At 47.7% G+C, this 13,298-nt stretch overlaps 1 protein-coding gene across 1 annotated transcript in view; it reads left to right on the forward strand.

Annotated features, from left to right (window-relative positions):
* Window positions 1-7,439: 7,439 nt before the first annotated feature.
* Window positions 7,440-13,298, forward strand: part of LOC101092505 — a 31,602-nt gene continuing 25,743 nt past the window's right edge. Inside the window, exons 1-2 of the mRNA XM_045052203.1 lie at window positions 7,440-7,830; window positions 7,926-8,230. Coding sequence (XP_044908138.1) covers window positions 7,491-7,830; window positions 7,926-8,230 — 645 coding nt within the window. The 5' untranslated portion in view covers window positions 7,440-7,490. The remainder of the gene's footprint in view (window positions 7,831-7,925; window positions 8,231-13,298) is intronic.

The following is a 13,298-nucleotide window of genomic DNA, read 5'->3' on the forward strand; positions in this document are numbered from 1 at the left end:
TGTCAGTCACATTAGCAGCACCAGTGACCCCCAGATGACATTCCCAGGGAAATGTGCCTGTCACTGGCGGTGGAGGGATTCATGCAGTGGCTGCAACCAGCGGCAGAAGGAGCAGCACAGAGGAGCAGTGAGCCTAGTGGATGGACAGATGGACAGATGGATTGACAAGAATGAGATTCCATTTATATAGATGTAAAGATGCATTATTCACGAGCAATTCTCTGTAGATTTCACAAGTACATAGGACACCAAACATATCAGACAATTCTCACTTGTGCCTGAAGAAATGGGGATTTTACAAGAAGGAGCCGCTTACCTAAAACTCCCAGCACACCGAGTACACAAGTGGAAAAAGAGGTCTCCTGCCTGGTATTTCTGGGCTCTTCCACTAACTAAGCTGAGTCTTTCCTGTAAGAGAATTCACTTGCTGGGAATCCAGGGATTATAAAGTGTAGGACATACCTGCAATGGCCAGCAGGGGGTGCAAGAAGTCAGCGTAGGTAACAAGCAAAGTACCACCGTTTTTAAGCAGGAAGCACAATACTGAGAAAAAGAGGGAAGTAGAACCACATCACATTTTGCATTCAAAGCAACAGCTCACTGAGGACAGAAATTAAGCCCCGAATCACAAACATCCAAGAAGTTTACTTAGAGCACAGGCCATGAGACCCTGGCCGACTCGAAGTTCTGGCTGTGCTCTTTCTCAGCTAGGCAAGCTCAAATACACCTGTCTTATCCACAGAATGGGATGAGTAATACCTACTTATGCTTGCAAGGAAGGAATGAATATGTGCAGTGTTTGACATTCAATAGGTTGTTTGATATTATTTAAGGGATCAATGATTGCCGTTATGACCCTCAAACTATTGGGCATCACAAAAAGCAAACTACTACTAATTCAGCAGTGCTAGAAGAATCTCTACTACGTTCAGGAGTCCAGCACTGTCACCCGAATGACTGCTCTTCAAGAATCGCTCATGCTCTTTGCTTACTGGAATGTGAGAGAAATTCTCGAGTTCTGCAACTTCTTTGCAATTTCCTTTATGGCTGTTTACTTTCTAGAGCTTAAAAGAAACTATATGTACACATGGAATTCTACTTATATGCAGTGGATGCTGTGACGGGTTTTGGACTCTGTTAGACTTGGGTTTGAGTCAAGGCTCCTTGACTGACTTGCATGACCCTGAGCAGGTGAAATGTCTTCAGACTCCAATTAGTTGATCTGTCAGATGTGGTTGTTAGAAGTATCTTGACGTGTTATTACAAGGAACAAATGGTCGTTAAGAATTACACTTAAGACTGCCTGATCGTATTTATTTACAAAGCAACCACCTTACCCGGATCTCTTGCCCTTAGTGGATGATGCCTCCAGAGTAGGCATTATTATTCCCATTCACAGTGACTTTCCCAAGGACACACATCCTCCAAGTGGCAGGGCTTGGACTGGAGCTGTCATTCTGTCCTTGTCAATGTAATAAATCTTCACAGACTCAGGAGGTGTCATTCAGAGCTTTCAAATGTCCCTATTGGGCAGCTCCGTGCTGAGAAAGACCTCTCCCCTCAGCCACCATGTGTCAGATTACAGCGTTGGCTGCTCAGAGAGTGGGGGGGCCCCTGGCTGGGCCCCACGACTGGACCACTCACCAGACAAGCAGGTCTGGAAGGCTGGCCACACGTGAAGGCGTCTGAATGGGCAGGTCCCTACAGGCCGCGTGCACCTGGCAGCCACGGAGCCCGTGGGAAAGGCAGGCAGGATGTGGAGCTTTGGCTGAGGTTTCCGGGCTGCCCTCAACTCTTCTGGAAAGTTCCCTGGCCCAGCCCCTCCCCGGCACCAGCAGGGGATGGGGCTGCTTTCTGGGAAGCTGCGGGCTGCCCCGAGCAGCACCAGGCCCAGGAGAGTGAACTGGGCCCTAGTGAGGCTTCCTCTCTCCCCCACTGTCAGCCCCTGTTTTAGTCCAGTGTGTTCAGTAGTGATTTGCATAAAGTCACGTTCCCATCCATGTCCCAGCCCAGACTGCATGAGAATTCTGTTCATGACAGTTTCTTCTAATCCTCTATGCAAGGAACACAGTATGTAATTCAGTGTTATTGACACCCTGATAATAATATTCTAAAACATATGGTATCTCATACACGTATATTAAATGTATAGCATCTTCTAAGCCTTTCTCCAAGTACTCTCCATACAGAGGCATGTGGTCATTATGAACACTACTGATCTGTGTCACTGTGGTCATAAAACAGCATAGAGAGACCCATTTCAAGGTCATGATATCGTAGGACATTCTAATAATTCATGATAGACTATTTCTCACACTGTCACTAGGTAACACCTCACAACCAGCTGATAGAAATACAAGGTGTGCATGCGATGACCTTGTCCCCCAGGGCAGCAATGTTGGGGACACTTCTATCACTGTCATCATCGTTCTGATCACTTGATATGTGGCAGGTGCAATCATCAGGAGACACCCAAGGAGTAAACGTACATTTGTGAGCTTGGGCCCATCCTGCCCCCTTAGCACAGACCACAGGCCTGCACACCACAGGCCCCAGGGGACGGAGAAGAGGAGCAGAGAGAAGGGACAATGGACAGAAGAGGCTCCTATGAAGAGGGTGCTAAGAGAACAGGAAGTGGTCATCAGAAGACAGGGAAATACACAGATGTCAGAATAACAAAGAATTTCAAGTAGCTACTGTGACCATTGAAGGAGAGGTAGAGAGAGAGAGTGGAAAGTCAATAAGAGAGAGAGAGAGAAATAGAAATAGAAACTGGGTGTTAGAGATGGCCAAACAGATGTAGGGAGGCAGATACACAGACACAGATAAGAGACATGTAGAGAGAAACAGAGAGAGAGGGAGAGAGATCAGGAGGATACAGAGGAGAGATAGAAATAAAGAAGGAGGAGAGCCCGCTGGAAAGGGAGACGTGGAGACAAAGACGCAGAGGGATGGACAGCAACAGGAAATGAGAAAGGCGAAGAGCTGGACACAGCGAGGGAGACAGAGGGACGTCAGGAGGGGACAGGACACGGAAGGGCAGCGGGAGCAGCGCCAGTGCAGGTGACGGAGCTGTGACCCCTCCCCCGGGTGACACGTGTCTGAATCCAGTGTCTCATGAGGGCCTGCAGGAGGGCGATTCCCTCCTTCTCCAGTTCTCTCTAATTTCTCCTGCACGTAATGATCCTGAGCCCATGAAGTGAAGCTGTCGTTCGTCAGCTCTGTGCTGTCCTGAAACATACTTTGTATGGAGACGGGCGCGTACATGGTGACTCTGTACTATTGTGTCATTTCTGGTTTCAGTCATTTCTCACCTGAGCCCTGGTGCTCGTAGTAAGAAATGGTGTTTGATCCCACAACATCGATGCCAGGAGTGCTCAGAGTTCCGGGTTATTACGGCTTTCACTTTTCTCAGTGGATATCTACAAAGGGAGTAATTTTTAGAGACGAGGATTCAATTATAGATCACAGTTTTGCTAATCCTTAAAAATTGTATATTTGCATTTTCCCCTTATACTGACATCTTGCTAAGTAAGGCTCTCAACATGAATTTAAAAATATGAATATAAACAAATTGTAATCACCACTAACAACACTAAGCCCACAGGATGCAATTTAAGATTTTTTCATTCTCTCCCTCTCCCCTCACCCCCTCTAGGGCATCTTGTTCTCATGAATAAACTCTGGGGCCAATACTGAGCTCTTTTTTGTGCTGTAGCTTATAGCTTCTGTAACATTCTGGTGGAGGAGATTTCTCCTGTTGGTTTTGGTTTTTTAAGAATTACCCTTCCACTCTAGTGTGATACATGGTATACATTCTTAATTTTGAAACCATGCCCATCTGGCCCAGCAGGGATTTTCCGGGACTGCAGACAATCACGCTTGCCTGGGACAGTCGGCTCTTGGAGCTGTTCCTGCCACAGCCTCGTGTCCCCTGCACGTGGTCCCTGGGCAGAGGACGGTCAGCCAGAGTCCCTGCCCTTCCTCCCTTCCTAGCTTCTGTGATGACACCTGTTATTGTACTCTTCTTGATTACAGCCATCTATCAGGTGTGAGGTGCTAACTCAATGTGGATTTGATTTACATTTCCCTGAATTCCAGGTAAACAACAAAATCATTGTAGTTTATACCCAAATATTGCATTGCATTTTGCACTTTCCTGTAAATCTGACAACCTTTGTGAGGCTGCCTTTTTACTTGAGGAGGAAATTCTCTATCAAGTTAATTTGTTATGAATGCACACACACACACACACACACACACACACACACACACATTTACCTTTGAGAAGGGTCCAATGCAGACCAACATAACTGATCCTAATTTCTTCTAATAAAGCTGGTTCAATGATTATCAGATTTGCTCAGCTGTTTTCCAAAGTCCAATGTGAGGAATGTCTTAAGGAGCCTGACGGTCGTCATCTGTTGACTGGGAACACTAATGTGTGCCTCACAGAATTTTACAACTCTCAAGGGTTACAAAAGTAACATTTATGTTTGAAAAAGGGCCTGGTCCCAGCGTTGAGATGTAGTGGGTGCTCTGATGTAGATACTGAATTAGAAATGACAGGTCCACTCAATGCGATGTGTTCACGGAACCGAGGAGGGACGGGGGTTCGAATCCTGCCTCAGTTGCTCATGATCTTGTTATATTGAAGGAATCACCTGCTTTTGGGAGCTGTTCTCTCATCTTTAAAGATGAGAAACAATGAGGCGTCTGGAATGAGGGTTTTCTTCTTCAGCTTGAAGTGTTTAAAGTTCTGTGATTCTGTAGCAAAGTATGAATGTCCAGGATGCTACCCATGATTTAGTTTAAAAAAAAAAATGGGATTATTAATCTAACAAATGAGAAATAAATTTTAGAAAAAATGTGGATTTAACACAAAGTGTTATAAACATGTAAATGGAAGAAAAAAGGAAGAATAATTTATGGACAGTCCACTTATCAAAATATACAAATATCTTTCCTCTTTTGGGCTTTCGGGCTTGTCCCATTCACCGAAAGTTGACGTCATGTCTGCATCCATTTATTCCACGTGACCAAGGGAAGCGGTCACACTGGACGAGATCTCAGACTCTCTGCGGGGCGGAGGGGAGCTGCCCCAGGTAAGGCGAGCACGCCAGCCTCTCAGAGGTTAACCGAGCAGGTCCAAGCTTCAGCACCTGGCCCTCTGCACAGGGTCTGCCTGAGTCCACACCTGCTGTGACCCAGCCGCCTCTCCCCTGGGGCTGAGGTCTGGGGCCATCACAGCAGCTTCATTCATGCAACAGCGGGATGATCTGGGGGGACAAGACGTCCTGCTCCCTCAAGTGCAGCGTAATTTCTCTCTTCCTGGAACCTGTGGGGTCCTGATCAGAACCCTCCACTCTCCACATAAGAGTGGCTACTCTTTCTCTCCTGCTGAAGAGTTTTCCCTATTATTTCTTTAAACATGAGCATCTTTTAAGAAATATGACCTTTAGTGCCACTTAGAGAAGAGTAGGCACACCCCACAGCAGGAAGAGTAGAGGAAAGGTGAACAATGGTCACCTGCTGACATACATCTCCAGGCCCAGGATGGAGCCGCTCCTGCCCAGGGTCCCAGGTCAGCAAGCAGAAATGTAGGTCCCTTTCCTGTCCCTGTCAATGCTGCCCTTGACCAGAAACAGTATATCCCAGCCAGCCGGTCCCCATCACCAGGAATCTGTAATGATTTCCCTGTTCTAAATGGGATCAGATATGCGACCCCAGCCAATCAACCTGAGCCAAAAGCTCTCTCCTTATTCCCTCAGTGACCTGCTAGCCTTGTAGGGAGATCCCTGAACCCCACCTAATCCTTCCTGTTCCCCTTGGCTGCTTCTAAAGCTCTATAAACTCCCTCTTGCCCAAATCCCTGGGGAACCGTGTCCACTGCTTGTGAGGCACTGAACGCCCCAATCCATGGATTATTCTTCTTTCAATAAAGGACATAACACACTACAAACTAAATTGTTTCACTTTTGTCATTGACACACCCAAGAGAGTATTTGGCTGGAGGTTTGGGGCAGACTTCATTACCCACTGAGCCTGGTGAGCTGTTGAGAGACTTTAATGTGAGTAGTATTTGAATAAAAATGGTAACAGTAATTGAGAGAAACAGACTTTTGAATGCTGACCATGTGAAATAAAATTTATTTTTAGAAAACAGTAGAAGGTTGTGGATTTTCTCCCCCAAAGTAAGATTTTCTCATTGGTGAAAATCTAGAAAATAGAGAAAGCAGGAAGAAAAATGTCACCCAATTTGTCACCATCCACACTGCTCACCTTCTATATTGATACTCTTTCCACCTGCCGTTTTGCTGGTCAGATGTCTCCCCCATTGTCACTCTCTGTTTCACTTAACACTTTAACACAGCTGCCCTAGACACCTGCTGAGGGTCTGAATGATGGGCCTGGAATATTCTTTTAGCAGAGCATCTACTCAACACCTCACCATCTCAGCACAACCTCAAAGCCTGCATTTTGGGACACTTTAGCTTTGAATCCCGGTTATAGCTCAGCATGTCTGCCCTCCAGTTTTACCAGGAGGAGGAGCACGGGAGCTGGGTCTGGTCATGGGTGCTGCAGGACCCAGCCCTCCAGCCCAGCCAAGTCCCTTTCCTGGCTGTCCCCACTGCCCTCGCCCTCCAGGCAGTCAGCCTATAATGAGTATAACGAATTACTATAACTATACCCAGGAAGCCTTGGTATACTTGCCATAAGTGAAAAGGAATTTTCGTTTCGGTTGGAAGTCAATGCTATCTTTATTTCTCACGCATTTCCGGTGCATTCCTCAGCTGACCCCTCACAAGGCCCCGCCTTTCCCATTTTTGAAGATCTGACCCTGGGACTGCAGGACCTGGTCCCACCGCCTGGTCTACACTGCCCCTGGGTCGATGCAGGCTTCTTCCTTTGGATACACATACACACACACACACACACACACACACACACACACGTGCCCACACAAGCCCACATCCTTTTTTTTCAAAACTAATCCTATGCTATGAGAAAACATCTACTGCCCAGAAAACATCTACTGCCAATAGTCCAGTGTTGAGGTGAAACACCCGTCCCCAACATTTCCTGAGCCTTGTCTATGCACCTGGGACAGGCTACACGCTTTGCTCACATTTCCTGTTCAGTCTGCCTGCAAACGAACGAGGTCCCTCTTGACAGATGAGGAAAAGGAGGAGAAACAGCTCGCCCACAACTACACAGGGCATTTAATCTCCTGATGCCACCTCTGGGGACAATGCTCCTGTGCCTGCTCGGGAGCCCCGTGCCTTTTAGGGGGGGATTGCTGCTCTGCTTGTCTCTGCCCCCCAGGCAGGCCGCACACCCATTGCTCTGTGAGTGCCAAGTGGCCATTTGAGGCTTGGGATTTGTCTCCAGCCAGACCTGGCTGTCATCCCACCTGATTCGCCTTAGGCATGCAGCCTTGGAAGAGACACTGAGCAGAAACCTATTAGTGCTCTGCTCAAAAAAAGTCGATGTCCAATCAAAAATTGCTATTATTAGTGGTGCTCTTACTGCACCAAAGTTCTTCAGTGTTTCTTAGCACCCTGACCACTGGTGGTCCCTCTCCCCCTTGTGGTCAGACCTGTCCCTGCTCTGGCTCCTCCCTCCCTCCTCCCTCCCTCCTCTCTCCACCAGTGCCTGCAGGTGCCTCAGGGAAGCAGAGCTCAGAGCCTAACCTGCCCTCTGCCACCCACCCAGTCAGTCTCCGTCCAGCAGGTGCAGCTGGGAGGTCACCCTGGGCTTCTCCCCACCAGCAGGGAAGCAGAACCATGCTGGGTCCCCTCGCCCTCCTGTGTGCCCTCCTGTTTCCAGGTAGGTCCCGACTCCTTCCCTGGTGCGGGGTGACCCTGGTGCGGGGTGAGCTGAGGCTCCTATCTTTCTCCGTCTCACCGCTGTCCCCCTTGCAGGTGGCGTGGCAGCGATCAGTCTGACTCAGCGGGCTGTGGCCGTGGGGCGTGTGGGCGGCTCGGCCACCCTGTCCTGCCAAGCCAGCGCCTACGTAAGCTACATCCACTGGTACCTCCACCAGGAGGGGACTGACCCCAAGAGGATCCTCATGCTGGACATGTCAAGGTTATCTGTGGAGAGGTATGGGGGCTTGGAAGCGGACAAAATCGATGCCAAGAAAGGCAAGGAAAGCAACAGCTGTGAACTGTCAGTGAAGAAGTTGCAGAAGAGCGACGAGGGCGTGTACTACTGTGCTGCCTGGGAAGCTCACAGCCCCGCGCGCTGCTCTGCTCCCTGAGCAAAAAGTCTCGCTCTCCCAGGGCGCTCCAGGCCCGGACCTCCCAGGGTTGCTGGGTCCCTGGGGCTTCCTGGGGTCAACGGTCAGTACCCCTGACACCCACGCCCCCTCCGCGAGTCCACTGCGCATAACCCAGGAGGCTAAGGAGCCCCTGGTGGGCAGCCTGGTGCAGAACCAGGGAGCTGTCCAGTCTGGAGGCACTTTGTTTCTAATGTTTATTTATTCTTTTTTTTTTAATGTTTATTTATTTTTGAGAGAGAGACAGAGAGAGGAAGGGTCAGAGAGAGAGGGACACACACAATCCGAAACAGGCTCCAGGCTCCGAGCTGTCAGCACAGAGAACAATGCGAGGCTCGAACTCACAAACCGCGAGATCATGAGCTGCAGTCGGACGCTTAACAGACGAGCCACCCAGGCGCCCCAAATGTTTATTTTTTCTTGAGAGAAAGAGGGAGAGAGAGGGAGAGAGACCGAGTATGATTGGGGGAGGGGCAGAGCGCAAGAGGGACTCTGAGCTATCAGCACAGAGCCCTAGATGGAGCTCGAACTCACCAACCATGAGATCATGATCTGAGCCAAAGTCAGACACTTAGCAAACTGAGCCTCCCAGGTCCACCTAGAGACACTTTTCTAAAGATTGTCCAGGGTGGAGCTTCTGAAGCCTCTGGAGCAGGATCTGAGCTGCTCAAGGCAGCAGCCACGAGCACCAGGCACCAGCCCCATGTGGCGACTGAGCACTTGAAATGTAGCCAGTGCACTAGTCCATGCTGCGATGGGCTGCTTGTGTAGCGTACAGATCATATTCTGGAGACTATAAAAAAAGATGAAATAAATCCTTAAAAATTCCTATGTTGACTGCACACTGAGATACTATTTTGGATATCATTCACTAAATAAAATTTGTCCGAGAATTATTTCTTTAACTTTGTTTTTAACACAGCAGTTAGGAAATTATTAATTTGTCTCTCAAATGGTGTCTTACACTTATTTCTATTGAACAGAGCTGTGACGGATGGCCATTTAAGATTCTGACCACATCCCCTGAAGAATGCAAGAATAAAATATCGTGCAAATAATTTCAAGGCCGAGAGACTCTCTGGGGATTCCGCACAAAATGGGTCCAAGTCGAGACTGGAAGGCAGCTCCTGACTCCAGTTTCTAAGTTGCCGCCCCGCCTACCGCTGGTTCCTGTGCAGAGAGAGAGACTCCTTGATCAGAAGCCCAGGAAACAGTGTGGCTGACTTCGCAGCACCCTCACCCATGCCTGGCACTCACTCTCTTGCAGGGGAAATGATCCTCAGGGCAGGTGCACGCATCAGCCCTGGACGAGACCCCGGGCCCTCCGCCTTCCCCTTCTCCTTGAAAGTGACTCCATATGGGATTTGGGGACCAGCTTCCCTGGACCTCTGTTCTCTCCTCTGTAAAGTGAGGAGGTTTAACTGCTACAGTTGTGTGACTGATTTCTGTATTAAAGCAAAATTATACCAAAAATATATCACTATGTTCACTAACTTCTTATAAAGTTAGTCAGCTTCTTGACCAAAAGAAAAAAAAGAAAAAAGAAAGAAAAGAAATTAAAGAAAAGAAAAGCTATTTACTGATTCTCTGGCCCCAAACAGAAAGGCCCTGCTGTGTGGGGGGAAGATAAAGCTCTCTGAGGAGGTCTAAGCTGAATTAAATGCATTTTCATTTGAAAATTCCAACTTTATGTGACATAATAGCATTGGCAAAAATGATTAATGAAAGGGAAGTCTAAATGATTGGAAGTTAATTGGTTTCTCAGATTTGCTAAATCTTCCTCCATCTCGATGAGCTTCTGTTTTTGTGGATGAAGATTTATATTTAAGACATGCCTGTCTGTGAAGGAGCCCAAACATCATCTGGACCCTTTACTGAAGTCCTGGGTCAAGGTTAAGGCCTCCAGCAAGTGCAGGAAGTGTGTGAGGGGGGGAGGGTTTAGGGGGCAGAAAGTCACCTTCCCTCCCTCTTGGGGGTGGTCCCCTCATTTGTCCTCCCCATTTCCTAATACAACCCAACCCTCTCGTCTTGCTGCACCTTCTCAGTGCCTGACTCCACAGAGGGGTCTCTGAGATCTGATTATTATGGTTTAGTTAGAGAGAAGTGAGATAAATATGAAGACACTCTCATGAGAAGTGATCCCAAGTCCGTGTCAATCTCAGTTTTCCACGTGGATCCATTGTGTTTTTGATGTACAGCCTGAGAGGACAGTGGCCTTGTACAGGGAGGAAACACTCCCTATGGGGAGGAGGAAACAAGTCTATGTTTGGAGTCATTTCCTCCTCCTGCCCTTCTCCTTTTGGCTAAGGTGAGCTTCACCCAGGACACTTTGGCCACACAAACCAGCCAGAGGCCAACCAGTCCATACAGAGAGGTATGGCTTGTTACGAACACTACTGACCTGCCTCACTGTGGTCACAAAACAACATAGAGAGACCCATTACGAGGTCATGAAATCGTAGGACATTATAATAAATCACGATAAAGAGACTATTTCTCACACTGTCACTAGGTAACACCTCACAACCAGCTGATAGAAATATAAGCACTCGTGTGCATGTGATGACCTTGTCCCCCAGGGCAGCAATGTTGGGGACAGTTCTGTCACTGCCATTATCGTTCTGATCACTTGATATGTGGCAGGTGCGATCATCAGGAGACACTGAAGGAGTAAACGTACATTTGTGAGCTTGGACCCATCCTGCCCCCTTAGCACAGACCACAGGCCTGCATCCCACAGGCCCCAGGGGACAGAGAAGAGCAGAGAGAAGAAGGGACGATGGACAGAAGAGGCTCCTATGAAGAGGGCGCTGAGAGGACAGGAAGTGGTCATCAGAAGACAGGGAAATACACAGATGTCAGAATAACAAAGAATTTCAAGTAGCTTCTGTGACCGTGGAAGGAGAGGTAGAGGGAGAGAGAGTGTGTAAAGTCGATAAGAGAGAGAGAAATAGAAACTAGGTGGTAGATAGAGATGAACAGAGACAGAAACACAGAGACAAATAAGAGACATGTAGAGAGAAACAGAGAGAGGGAGAGCGATCAGGAGGAGACAGAGGAGAGATAGAAATAAAGAAGGAGGAGAGCCCGCTGGAAAGGGAGACGTGGAGACAAAGACGCAGAGGGATGGACAGCAACAGGAAATGAGAAAGGCAAAGAGCTGGACACGGCGAGGGAGACAGAGGGACGTCAGGAGGGGACAGGGACACGGAAGAGCAGTGGGAGCAGCGCCAGTGCAGGTGACGGAGTTGTGACCCCCTTCCCCCGGGTGACACGTGTCTGAATCCAGTGTCTTATGAGGGGCTGCAGGAGGGTGATTCCCTCATTCTCTTATGATTAGGACTCTGGGGGTCCCCTTCTTTGGGGGTGTGGATTTGTCTCCCAGTCAAAGAACAAGTGTGGATACTGAGGGACATTAAGGGTGGATTCTGCTGGAACCTTCTGTTCCCCCCCACCTTTCCCCACCCTACTCTGTGACCCCCTGAGACTAACCCCTATGGATTCCACTAATGGGCATCTTTGCTCTGATTTCTCTTTAATGGTGGCAAATCCAAATTGAAGTTTAAAAAATCATCACCATGTCACCAGACAAAAGCATTCCTTCTTGAGCACTAGATTTCCAAGCCTGTGGATCCAGGGCCCTGGGAGAAAAGAAACAGATTCCTCCAGTGGGCTAATTGGTATAAAAGGGAATGGCCACTCCCACCTGCACCTTTTATTTCCTGAGCATAAAGCTCTGTCACTGGGGTAGATGACCTTATATGTTGGGCCCCGGGGGACGCTGCAGCCAACCCAACCGTCAGGGAGGGAACCCTGAGCTCACTCTGCTCCCAACTCCCAGCCTCCTCCTGATGCTTCCACTGACTGCTTCCAAATAGCAACCAGAGAATAAGGAAACCCATCCATGCGGTCCATGAGGCTCCACCTCGTAACGCCCAGGACAAGGTAACCGGAGGTGGACAGTCCATCTGGAGGAGCAAAAGGAAGAAGTCAAGCAGATGGTCAAATAAGTGGGTTATGTTAGTTCTAACTTGGTAGAACAAGCTGGGGAGTAGGGGGAAGATTTTATCTAGTTTGTTTCATTTCAGTTTCCACAAAGCCACCAAGGTCCCATCTCTAACGGAACAAGATGCACCCCGTTCCTTCAGTAACAAAACAGGAAACTGGATAAGTGTTGAGAGATTATCATTAAATTCTGTGCCTTTCTATTTGATGAACTAAGAAAGGAGCATGTAGGGGCGCCTGGGTGGCGCAGTCGGTTGAGCGTCCGACTTCAGCCAGGTCACGATATCGCGGTCTGGGAGTTCGAGCCCCGCGTCAGGCTCTGGGCTGATGGCTCGGAGCCTGGAGCCTGTTTCCGATTCTGTGTCTCCCTCTCTCTCTGCCCCTTGCCCGTTCATGCTCTGTCTCTGTCCCAAAAATAAAATAAAACGTTGAAAAAAAAAATTAAAAAAAAAAAGAAAAGAGCATGTAGATTATTTGTAATGTTTTTTTTCCTTCTGTTAAATAATGGATTTATTGATTTTTTCAGTAAGTTATCAACATATAAATTAAAAAAAAATAAATAACATAAAAGAGATCCATGTGTAGATAAATGATTATAGTGCTTTATGAACTGATACTATGATGTATCCAGTTCTGTGTTCTGGATGTTAATACAATAAACAAATGTACAGGAGTGAAACAATGCCAGTTCTTATTAAATAACTAAGACTAGAGAAATGCCTATCACTTTCAGAATGTTAACAAAATCCACCTCCCACACTTGTTTTAACTGATCCATCTTTTCTGTAGTTTCTTAACCTACTTGTTTTGTCACTTTTGAGTCAATTATATTTAACTGTTTCAGTCACAACCTGATCATTCCAGCCTACTGTGGTTCTGTTGCCTTTTTTTTTTTTTTGAACTTCTAACTTCAAGTTCCAGAATGATTGCCAAAAATCTGAAGTTATATTCTGAAAGCCATAGAATTTGCAGTCAATGGGTCAACAGATTCCTTTGACTCTACTTCTCTTTT

The sequence above is a fragment of the Felis catus genome, chromosome A2 (genome assembly GCF_018350175.1).
Source record: "Felis catus isolate Fca126 chromosome A2, F.catus_Fca126_mat1.0, whole genome shotgun sequence".
In the NCBI taxonomy this organism is placed as follows: Eukaryota; Metazoa; Chordata; class Mammalia; order Carnivora; family Felidae; genus Felis; species Felis catus.